Source organism: Urocitellus parryii, chromosome 1 (assembly GCF_045843805.1).
Source record: "Urocitellus parryii isolate mUroPar1 chromosome 1, mUroPar1.hap1, whole genome shotgun sequence".
Classification (NCBI taxonomy): domain Eukaryota; kingdom Metazoa; phylum Chordata; class Mammalia; order Rodentia; family Sciuridae; genus Urocitellus; species Urocitellus parryii.
Genome location: NC_135531.1, coordinates 165404255 through 165416276, shown reverse-complemented (window position 1 = coordinate 165416276; position 12022 = coordinate 165404255). Strand labels below are relative to the sequence as shown.

At 40.0% G+C, this 12022-nt stretch overlaps 2 protein-coding genes across 18 annotated transcripts in view; both read left to right on the top strand.

Moving 5' to 3' along the window:
* The window catches only part of LOC144254632 (cilia- and flagella-associated protein 221-like), a 92938-nt gene extending 86930 nt beyond the window's left edge, over window positions 1-6008 (top strand). For both annotated transcript variants that reach the window (XM_077798033.1, XM_077798031.1), the window contains exons 22-23: window positions 1690-1785; window positions 5900-6008. In XM_077798033.1, the coding sequence (XP_077654159.1) occupies window positions 1690-1785; window positions 5900-6008 (205 nt within the window). The remainder of the gene's footprint in view (window positions 1-1689; window positions 1786-5899) is intronic.
* Window positions 1-12022, top strand: part of LOC144256697 (tyrosine-protein phosphatase non-receptor type 4-like) — an 851727-nt gene that overhangs the window by 743286 nt on the left and 96419 nt on the right. The window lies entirely within an intron of this gene.

The following is a 12022-nucleotide window of genomic DNA, read 5'->3' as shown; positions in this document are numbered from 1 at the left end:
CTCACCTTAGAGATGAGGAAACTGCTCTGGGAAGATAATGCCTGCCAAGCACAAACATAGTGATTCACGTATAGCAGCTGCTCAGTAAACATTAGCTTTCAGCCATGTGAGACTAGGACTTTTTTTTTTTTTTTTTTTTTGCAGTTTTCTAGGGTATTCTCCTTAATAGAAAACTGCCCTGATCACCTGTGCTCCTGTATCACTGCTGGATAAAGGGTGTTGTTTGTAACCCCAAACTTTGAAGTCTTTGTTCATCTTGGAAGCATTTCACTTTAACTGAATGTGGTGGAAAAGGCTCTTTGTCCATTCATTGCTTTTTTCTTCTGAAGTCAAAGAGATGTTGAATCTAGAGGCTAAGTTCCTTGGCCTCCCCAGCAGTTAAGTACTACATTTGATGAGGTCTTTGCTGATGAGATATTGGCAGATGAGGTGAGAAACTTGGACAAAGTGTGTCTCCTCTACACTCTTCCTTTCCACTTTTTCCAGCTGAAATTCAAGCGGCAAATAATATCCAGCTTTAACCATCAAACCTCATAGCTCTAGGCCACAGTTTGGCAAACGATAATCCATGGCCAAATCTGCCTGACACCTGTGCTTATCAAGTTTTACCAAAACAGCCACACCCACTCAGTTACTATCTATGATTCCTTTCGTGTTGCAATAGCAGAGTTAAGTAGTTATAACTGAGACAATGTGACCTGCAAAGTCTTTAGAGTAAAAATGTGCCACTCTAGGGAAGGTTCTAGAAGATTAAACTAGATCCCTTGAATTTCTTTCCCTGTGGACTATTTAAAATCTACCAAATTACATTATGTCTGTGGGTGAAAATGCCACAAAGAATCCTGCTTATACATATAATTATAATGCAGTAACTGAAATAATAATAATAATAACAACAACAGAAGAGAGACCAGTTGAGCAGAGCAAGTGGATCAGGTGGAGAAAAGAAGGGAGGGGAAGGGAAGGTCCTGAGAAAAGAGGCTGATCAAATTATGTCATGGGCATGCAAACATGGCATAATGAATCCCATATAATGCATAGTTATAATTCACCAATGAATTTTTTAAAGGAACAAAAAGAAGAAATATATTATTTAATTTTAAAGCAATTGTGAATTTTAAAGTTATCCTTTATAATTGATTTCTATTCTAATTCCATTGTGGTCAAAGAAAATAGTCTGAATGATTTCACTCGTTTTGTTTTTATTTATTTATTTATGTATTTTAGTTGTTAATGGGCCTTTATTTTTTATTCACTTATTTATATGCAGTACTGATGATTGAACTCAGTGCCTCACACACGCTAGACAAGCACTCTACCACTGAGCTACAACCTCAGCCCTAAATGAATCAACTCTTTGAAGTTATTTAGGCTTTCTTTATGGTCTAAGATACAGTCCATTTTGGTAAATGGTCCATGTGCACTTGAAAAGAATATGAAATCTGTGACCCCATTTCTAAAAATTGCTTTTTATTCTCTGGTTATAAATAACTCTTCCCTACCATTGTTTGTTGGCAGAAAGCAATTTAGCAGCTTTATGCTTCGCCAAACATAGACTCATCAAAAGTAGATGTTTAGGACTAATGTTGAAAGAACAAGGAATGCCGAACTCCTCCATGAATACAACAGTTCATCTATTTTATGTTAGGAAGGAAAATCAGTTCCCATAAACATCTTATTGCTTTTCAGCAAGCTCTTTGAACATAATATAGAAGTTACATTGACTCCAAGAATGACTGAAGCGGAATTCCCTCTGTTGGACATTAAGGACGCCAAGAAGGAGAAGTAAGTGGTGGTTCTGGGGCCTTTTGATCCAAGAGGTAGTCTGAGATCAAAACTGTCATGTTATCTGACTCTGAATATCTCAAGCTTTGAAAGAAACACATTTCTGTTGTTTTCCTATACTTGAATGTCTATTTTATTTTATGCACAATTAGCCTCTTGAATTTGGTGAAGCAAGTGAAACTTTAGAAATTGAATCCAGTGTTTTCATTTGCTTGTCATTTGGCTTCAGAGACACATGCGTTCATTATTAACAGCTGATGGAGTTTCGTTGAATATGAGGGAGTGTGCTTTAGGACAGACCAGACCTGAAGCTGAATCACAGCTCTACCATTTATGACATAGGAGATCTCAAGCCCAGCCACTTATCTTCTCTGGGCCTCAGTTTCCTCATCTGTAACATGCAAAAAAAAAAAAAATACAATCCCTTGCACAGGGCAGTTGTGAGGATTGATTGAGATGCCAAATGTGAAAAACATTCTTTCTTTCACTTCTCTATCAGGGGACCAGGTAAACTAAAATCATCCTTTTAAACACTGGTTTGGAAAAATATTTTTGTAATTGTAAATAACCACCTTGAATTCATAGGGGTTTATAAGTTTAAAATTCCACATATCCTTTTTTAAACTCTCTTATGTTTTAAAGTTCCACATAATCCCCAAACCAGATAATACAAAAAATATAATAACTATAATTCTACCACCCAGAAGTAATGATTTGCATAATTTGATTTATGGACTTCCAAATATATTATATATTAATAATATATTATAATATTAATTATATATACAGTTTTAATAAAATTAAATCATATTATATATATAATTTTACCTTATGTACTTTTATTTAACTATATATATAAAATATTTATAAATATAGATAGGCAGCATTATATTTCATTGAGTATAGATGTACTATAATTTATTTTACTATCTCTCTACTAATGAATATGAAAACTCTTTTCAATGTTTCGATGTTGTCAGTAGAGCTGCACCAAATACTCTGGTGTCATAATTCCTTGAAAACTTATCAGACTTTTTTTCCTTCAGATAAATTCCTAGAAACATAAATGCTAGATCAAGGTACATTTTAAGGTTTTAATATAGATTGCTTAGTTGCCATCCATACCTCCTACCAACAGAGGTCAGGACTGCCTACATCGGAGAGCCCTGGACAACATGGAATAGGATCTTTTGGGGAAGGGTGGGGGATTGGTTTGTTTGGGGTTCTGTTAATGATGGCAGTGGTTTTTGTTTTGTTTTTTATTTTTCATCTTTATCAATGTGATAGATTTTTTTTTAATTTAAATTATTTTTTCTTTTTGGGGGGATGGAAGGCTAGTACTAAGGATTGGACTCAGGGGCACTCAACCACTGAGCCCTATTTTGTATTTCATTTAGAAACAGTGTCTCACTGAGTCGCTTAGAGCCTCACTATTTCTGAGGCTGGCTTTGAATTTTCAATCCTCCTGCCTTAGCCTCATGAGCCACTGGGATTACAGGCATGCACTACCACCACGCCTGGCTTAAATTTTAAATTTAATTAAAAAGGCCATCTCTTCAATCCCCAGCACCACACACACACAAAAAAAAAGTCCATCTCATTGTTTTAATTTTAATTTCTTTGTTTTAAAGTTTTTTATGCTTATCAACTATTTTTTGTATCAATTATTCTTGTTTATGACAAGCTTATTTTGCCTGTGTTTCTTTGTAACACTCCCCCACATATTAAGGACAGTTGCTCTTTCTTATATGGGCTGCAATTTTGTTTCCTTAGTTTGTCTTCTAACTTTAGAGAGTTTTAGAGACTCTGGGTTTTCCAAAAGACATGCTCACATGTCTCAGAGCAGTATTCTCTGGGGTTTCTCTGGCTTGTTTGTGATAGTTTCAGGCACCACAACAACCAACATTTCTCAGAAAATAGATGGGCAGTTTGTGGTAAAAGAAAATTTAATAAATAAAATTTCTAACAGTGAGCATCTATTTTGATCAGTTAATTAACTCAATAAAATAATATCATAATATACTACACTGCACACACACACACACACAAAAAAAAAACTCTTGTACCTGAACAAAGAGAGGCATTTTGCATTTTGTTTCAAGTAGGTGACTAAAGGGTTTTTTTTTGTTGTTGTTGTTGTTAAACATTTTTTTAGTTTTCAATGGACCTCTATTTTTTTTTTATTTATATGAGGTGCTGAGAATTGAACCCAGTGCGTCACTCATGCTAGGCAAAGATTCTACCACTGAGCCACCACCCCAGCCCAACTAAAAGTTTTTAATAAAAAACTTTTCTTCTATTTCAAAAAGTATCCATAGATGTAGAATGACTTTGTCCATGACCTAGGTAATAGTCAATACTTTTCTATTGCTCTTTAATGTGGTTTTTCACCCTTTATACTTGAATATCAATTGATAATAAAATGAGTAAATGAAGTAGGAGTAATTACTTTATTTGTTAAACCAAAATACTGCATCATTTTTTTCTTTTATTTTTATTTTGGCTACTTTGCAAAAAAAAAATAACCTAAAAATAAACTCTGAACATTTTTTTGTTCATCAAATTCACTTTTAATTTTTATTAAAATATTTATATATGTGCATTTCACCCATTTGCAGTAAACATTCCCAAATGTACTTTGAATTCACCTCTTTTGCAGTTAAAATTATTTATGTGCATGTCAAAATTGTCAACATGGTTGTCATTTTATTGGCTGTATAGTAGTCTAATAGGATGATATCTCATAGACTATTTTCCAAAGATTTTTTGGTCCCGAAATTCTTTTTAACTCATATCAAACATCATTTTGTGCTTGATTTTGTCTACTCTATCTTATCCTATACATCTCCCTCACCTCCTCCAGCCTCAATCAACCAGAGCTTAGACAGATGGGACACAACAACATGAACACATAAATGATGTTTCATTTTCCCATCAAAACTGCTCTGCAGGATCAGGGGTGCAGCTCAGTGGCTGAGCACTTGTCTAACATGTACCAGGCCCTAGGTTCAATCCCCAGCACTGCAAAAACAAAAAAAAAAAAAAAGCAAAACTAAAACAGAATAAACAATGTGCTGCTTTCATATGTATTTTCATGGAAGTAAAGAATCACCTGTTCTCCCTTGACGGCTGGAATTACCTGAACAGATTCTTTGCTCACTGGAAAATGGTCTTTTTTTCCCCTCAAGACCCATTAAGGAGAATCATTGTATACTGTCCCAGAAACTGAGCAAGTGACTTTAGTTGCTGACACATCATTCAACACTGCTAAGATCATCACAATGTTACTCAATCATTAATATCTTTAAAAGGAGTCATGATCTCTACATTTTAGACATGATTCCATAAAATGGTGCCAAATTCTTTTCTTTAATTGTGTGCATTAGGGAACATTTCAGTTCTCCAGTTTTAGAGATTTCTAGTTCTCCAAAAGTGTAAGGCATTTGCCAGAGCATGACACATCGCTCTCTCTAGACAGCGTCTTAGAATCATTTAATTTTATATTGGGTACCCCCATTTCCCAGGCAGATCATATAGCTGAGTTCACAATCTTTAGAGGGACACCTTTTCTTTCAACCAATACACTCAGCATCTCCTCCCAGGTATCTGAATGGTGGGACACTCCACAACAGCCTTCCCACTGCATGTCCAGCTACACCTTCACCTGTGGCCCAGCCTCCCCCCAAAGAAGCAAGGTGGCCCCTAGGAAACCTAGATACTCCCCATTTCTCAACCCTTTGTCTCAGACCCTATGATACCCCTTAACTGACAGCCTCTTCTTATCTCACATTGGGTTCAAGTTCTACCCAACAACCCTTGGCCAAACCCCCATCAACCTCTAGCACACCTTGAGCACCTGAACCACCTCATCAGGTGCATAATCCACCTTTCTTCTTTCTTGACTGAGTCACATCCCCAGCCCTTTTTAGTATTTTTTTTTATTTTGAGACAGGGTCTCACTAAGTTGCTTAGGGCCTTACTGAGGATGGCTTTGATGATGACTTAAAATCTTTATGTGTTAAAACAAAAACGTCAACCTTCACTGGCATTGGTAGATGATTTGCATGTTTTACAAAGTGCCTAACATGCCCTTATTGTGCTTTCTGATATTCAGAGAGGTGAAAGACCAGGCACAAGCAGCAGAGAAGGCAGGAGAAAAGGTCCTTGAGGAGATGAAGAATCTGCAGGCCAAAGCTCTCAACGCATACCTGATTCTAGAATAAGAATCACCAGGAGATCAGTTCCTCTTGTTTGCTCTCTGCAGATCACTGTGGTCCTTTGTGTCCACTTATGGTCTGACCATTTGGGGAAGTTCCTAGAGAGAAAAAAAAATGACATGTAGATGTACATATGTTTAAATTATAATTTTTCTTTCTAAAAATAAAATGTTATTAGTATCATGGCAATTTCGAAGCTTCTTGGTGCAAGATTTAGTGCTGGAATGTTGGAACAGAGCCTTCTTGAGCAAGACGTGAGCCCCGGTGCCAAGGGACCAAGAGCCAGGGGCTGACAACATTTGAGGGAGCCTTTTGGAGGGGTAGGGGGCAGGAGCCAGAGACAGGATAGATTTGGGGAGAAGGCTGCTCTCCCACCTCTGCACAGATTCAGCATTGCTGACTTTGGCTTCGGGAGCCAGTCCCAGGAGGCATGGACGCTAGCTCCCCAACAGCAAGGGGAGAATGGACCTGGAGGGGTCACTGCGAGATGATTAGAGCTCACAGACTGGTATGGGAACAATGGGAAAACATCCCTCTGGGGACTCCCCTGAGACAAAGGTCCTTGAGGAGATGAAGAATCTGCAGATCAAAGCTCTCAACAAATACCTGATTCTAGAATAAAAATCACCAGGAGTCACCAGAGGAGACTCCCTGGGACAAGAGGTTGTTGCAAAGGGCACCAAATAAGTAGGCAGGCACTGTGCCCTTGAGCCAGGCCTTTCAATAGTGTTTGTAAACATGACCAGTGAGGCTGGCAATATTTTAGTCGTGTTGTAATAACACATAATTATCCAAATATATTTGAGTGTATGACTTCCACTCATTTTCTTTCTTTATTTGTTTATTTTTATTGATTTTTTAAATAAATGACAGTGGAATGCATTACAATTTTCATTATACATATAGAGCACAATTTTTCTTATCTCTGGTTGTATATAAAGTTATGTTGACACCAATTTGTGTCTTTATACATGTACTTTGGATAATGATGTCCATCACATTCCACCATCATTGCTAACCTCCTGCCCCTTCCCTCCCGCTCCCAACCCTCTGCCCTATCTAGAGTTAGTATATTCCTCCCATGTTCCCACTCCCTATCCCACTATGAGTTAGTCAACTTATATCAAAGAAAACATTCGGCCTTTGTTTTTTGGGATTGGCTAACTTCACTTAGCATTATTTTCTCAGTGCCATCCATTTACCTGCAAATGCCAAGGTTTTACTCTCTTTTGTTGCTGAGTAATATTCCATTGTGTATATATGCCACATTTTTTAATCCATTCATCTACTGAGGGGCATCTAGGTTGGTTCCACAGTTTAGCTATTGTGAATTGTGCTGCTATAAACATTGATGTGGCTGTGTCCCTGTAGAATGCTGTTTTAAAGTCCTTTGGGGAAAAGGTAACTCATACATTGTGGGTGGGACTTTCCAAATTGGTACAGCCAATATGGAAAGCAGTATGGAGATTCCTTGGAAAACTGGGAATAGAACCACTATTTGACCCAGCTATTTGCACTCATTTTTCTATGCATAAGCTATATATATATATATATATATATATATATATATATATATATATATGTAAGTACATATATATATATATGTAAGTACATATATATATATATGTAAGTACATATATATATATATGTAAGTACATATATATATATATGTAAGTACATATATATATATGTACGTACATATATGTGTATGTGTGTGTAAGTACATATATGTGTATGTGTGTGTAAGTACATATATGTGTATGTGTGTGTATGTAATTATAAACCCACCACACACCTGGCCCTTTCGGGAGAACATGGATGGCTGCCATGTCCAGGATCCCTTCTGCCAAGAGCCATTCCCAGGACAACTCTGTTTTCCAGGTACAGCCTAAGCACCATAATACCAGGTGGCTGGCGGGGAATGGGGGGGGGAGTTGAAGTGTTCACTTGAACCTGGTTATCAGAAAAAGTTGTTCTGGGTTTTGTTTTTGCCATACTGGGGATTGAACCCAAGGGCCCTCTGCCATTGAGCCACATTCCCAGCCCTTTTTATTTTTATTTTAAAACAGGGGCTCCTTAAGATGACCAGGCTGGCCTTGAATTTGTGGTCCTCCTGGGATTACAGGCCTGTGCCACTGCACCAGGCTAGTTGTCTTCTTTTTAAAAACACGTGTGTTTGCATCCTGTCTTGCATCAGGGTCTTTCTGCACAAAGGAAGAATTGCTGTCTGCAGGGGTAGTGTGAGTAGGATAAAGGGCTGGTGGGACAGTCAAGCCCTTAACTGGGCTTCACTGAGGACCACAGGGGCCTTCCCAAAGAACAGGAATTGCCCAGGACGTGGATGCTAAAGGCTTCACAATCCTGTACAAGCCCAATGTGGCTGGATCCACCTGGATTTCGGAAACCCTGCTTAGGGGACCTACTGAAAACTTCTACTGTATACACTGGTGCTAGATGCCCAGAGCTGCTTTTTCCTTTTGAATCACCCCACAGACGTGGGGCTGGCTTCTGGTTGCCTGTGTAAGTGGCAGGAAAAGGTGAGAAGATGAGAACTGGGGCCTGGCATCACCAGGAGTATGGCCACTCGTCAGGAACTCTGTTGGTACCAGCAGGTGGTGCATGGAGGGGCTAGCAGATTCCATAGTGGGCAGATGCCCATTTTGCATATCTGAGCACTGAAGTAGCACCCCCTTTCTCCACAGAAAAGTCTTAACTGGGCCTCTCCAGAATTCTTCACCATGAATTTTTTAGGACTGTCAGCAAAAGAGTCTCTACAAAAGAGTTCAATGTAGATAAACTTCCTATTTTCCTGTTGCCCTGTTTTACTTGGCCACTGACCCGGAAGATACCAGTGCTCCAGATGCTGGACACCCCTTGCTAGTTTTTCACAAACGTGTATCTACTATAGTAGTTTGTAGAAATGTGCAAACAAGGCCTCTGGACTTGAGCTGGGCTTCACAGAGATGTCTACATTTTTAAGATAAGAGAAGTTGCCAGTTGGGCTCCTGGTAACAGCAGCAGGGGGAGGAAAGAAAGGGGAGAAGAAGCTCTCCCCTTCTCAGGTGTTGTCCTTGAAAGGTTAACTTGCCCAGAACAGTGAAAGAAAAAGCTGCTTTTATGTGAACTTCTACAGACTGTGAACTTCCAAGCCCCACCCCCTTACACGCTGGGTATAAAGCTCTGAAACTCCCTGAACACGGGGTTCAGGGGATTAACTGATTACAGCAAAAGCTGTGCCCTCTGAGCCTGGCTGCAGCCAAATAAAACTGCTTCCTGCTATCTTCAGTGCCTTGCCTTGTTTGTCCCTACAACAGCAAAAGGCTCCAGAGAGCCCTCAAGGCCTGGTGTTCGGTCCTGGCCTGCAGTAGTGCAGACTTATGGTGCCAGTTCTTGGTATACTGACTCTGGGCTGAGGACATCTAAGGCCAGGTCAGCCACAAAGGCCCAGACTCCTCTTTTCACTGAAGCTCAGGGGATGGAGACCAGACTCGAACAGGGGAACCCATTGATAATAGTGGATTCCCTCAGCATTTGTCACCCTCTGTACCCAGAACCAGTAGCCACCTCTCTCTCCTCTTGCCAAGAGAACACACTTCCTTACAAATACCTCCTCCCACTCCACTCCCGCCAGTCCACACACACACACACACACACACACACACACACACACACACACCCTAGTCTCCATCACCTTCAGCTGCCTGGTAATTAATACCAGGCAAGAGGGCAACTGCATCCCACCTCCAAGCCCATTGCAGCCCCCAGAAGTAGCCTGAAATGACCAGATGGCAACCCCATGACCTGACCCCTCAAAACATGGGGAAAAGGCTCCTGTCTAACGCCCATCCTACCAGACCCTGCAGTAGAACATTCACACCCCAACATTCACAAGTGTGCCCCAGAGTTCCAAGCAACTAACTCCTACCACCTACAGCAGAGGAGACCTCCTTATACCAGAATCATGTGACAGGAACTAAGGGACAAAACAGCCCTCACCCCGAGGCTTCATGGGGAAATCTGCATGTGTTCACTAGACTCTGAGACCCGACTCTTTGGCACCACTAGTCACCAAATGCTCCAGGAAACAGCGTCAGTCTGCCCACCAGGTGCTTTACACACAAAGCCAGGAGGCTAGGTAGAGCTCGTACCATTAACTCATCCATTCTGACATTTTTCTGGGACTTGTTTTTCCACCAGGAAACCTAAACTCCAGGGACAGGATGCCATCTGTAGCATATCAGGCAGCTTTTCATAACAGACAAAGGTTCTTAAGGACTCCTTCCTTGTTGTCACTCATGTTAAGTTCAATTTGGTCAAAAGTTGCCTCCATGATTCAAATCCCTACATTGCAAACAGCTAGTATGTAAACAAACAGCAACTTAGGGAAGAACAAGTTCTTCTAGCAACTAACTGGATCTCAGTCAATCACAGCTGCCAAACTTCCACCAATCACAGCCAAGCTTCGGCCAATCACAGCAGCCAAACTTCAGCCAATCACAGCAGCCAAGTTTCAGCCAATCACAGCCAAGCATCAGCAAGTCCCCGGCTGCCAACTGATCAGAATCCCACCCCACCCTCAGCCCCTCCACATCTGGCAGATGCCTTTCAATTTTGGAGGCTGGCTGATTGAACCCCAATCCTGCCTTTACTAATCATGTGGCACTCTTAATTCAAACTTCAATTTTCCCACATGCAAAGACCAGCTTCAGTGTTCATTTCACATAGGGTTGTGAGGGGTCAATAGCAAAAGGGCGAAGATGCTTGGCATAAAAGAATGATTTAAAAATATGAGCTCTTCTTAACTCACAGGGCAGGACCAAGGCACTGTTAATTTTCAAAATTCTTTTATTTTGGAAAAATGTTAAACTTAAGGAAAACTTGCAAAAATGGTACAGAGAGCTATTTTCTTATAGCTTTCTATAATGTTGATAGCAACTATGATGCATTTTCCAAAATCAGGAAATTAAAATCAATAAAGTGTTTTTTACTAAAGTCCCTTGTCTGTTCCAGAAATCAAAATCCACATTGCATTTAGTCATTATGTCTCCTTGGTTTCTCCTATTGTGTGACAGTCCCTGAACTTTTCCTTTTTTTATTTTTTTAATTTTATTACTATGGGGGGTTTTTTAGTTGTAGATAGACACAATACCTTTTATTTTATTTATTTATTTATTTTTATGTGGTGCTGAGGATCAAACCCAGTGCCTCACATGTGCTAGGCAAATGCTCTACGACTGAGCCACACACCAGCCCCCCTTGATCTTTACCTTGACACTTTAGACAGTTGCTTTGTAGAATGTCCCTCACCATGTGGATTTAGCTAATTTTTTCATGACTGCATTGAGGTTGTATATTTTTTAAAGAATTCCACAGAAGTGGTAAGTCCCTTTTGGTGCACTTTATCATAGGGTATGAGATGTCAATATGACATTACTGGTGATGTTTACCTTAATCTCCTGGTTAAAGTAGTGTCCCTTGGTTATTAGTTAGTTCTCTGTAACTGTGATAAAATGCCTGAGAAAACCAACTTAAAAGGAGGAAATATTTATTTTGACTCAGAGGTTACAGTTGGCTGACCTCATTGCTTTGGGCCTATGGCAAGGCAGAACATCATGGTGGGGAATATGGAGGAAAGCAGAGCTGTTCACCTCATGGCATCCAAGAAGCAAAAAAGAAAAGCAAAGGGCTGGGGGCCCATATCCCCTTCAAGCCTGTCCCCAGTGACCTAACTTTCCTTCTGTGGTAGGGGCAGACGAGGCAAGGCACTGAAGATAGCAGGAAACAGTTTTCTTTGGCTGCAGCCAGGCTCAGAGGACACAGCTTTTGCTGTAATCAATCAATCCCGTGAACCCCGAGTTCAGGTAGTTTCAGATTTTTATACCCAGAATGTAAGGGGAAGGGCTCAGAAGTTCACAGTCTGCAGAAGTTCACATAAAAGCAGCTTTTTCTTTCACTGTTTTGGGCAAGTTAACCCTTCAAGGACAACACCTGAGAAGGGGAGAGCTTCTTTTCTCAATTTT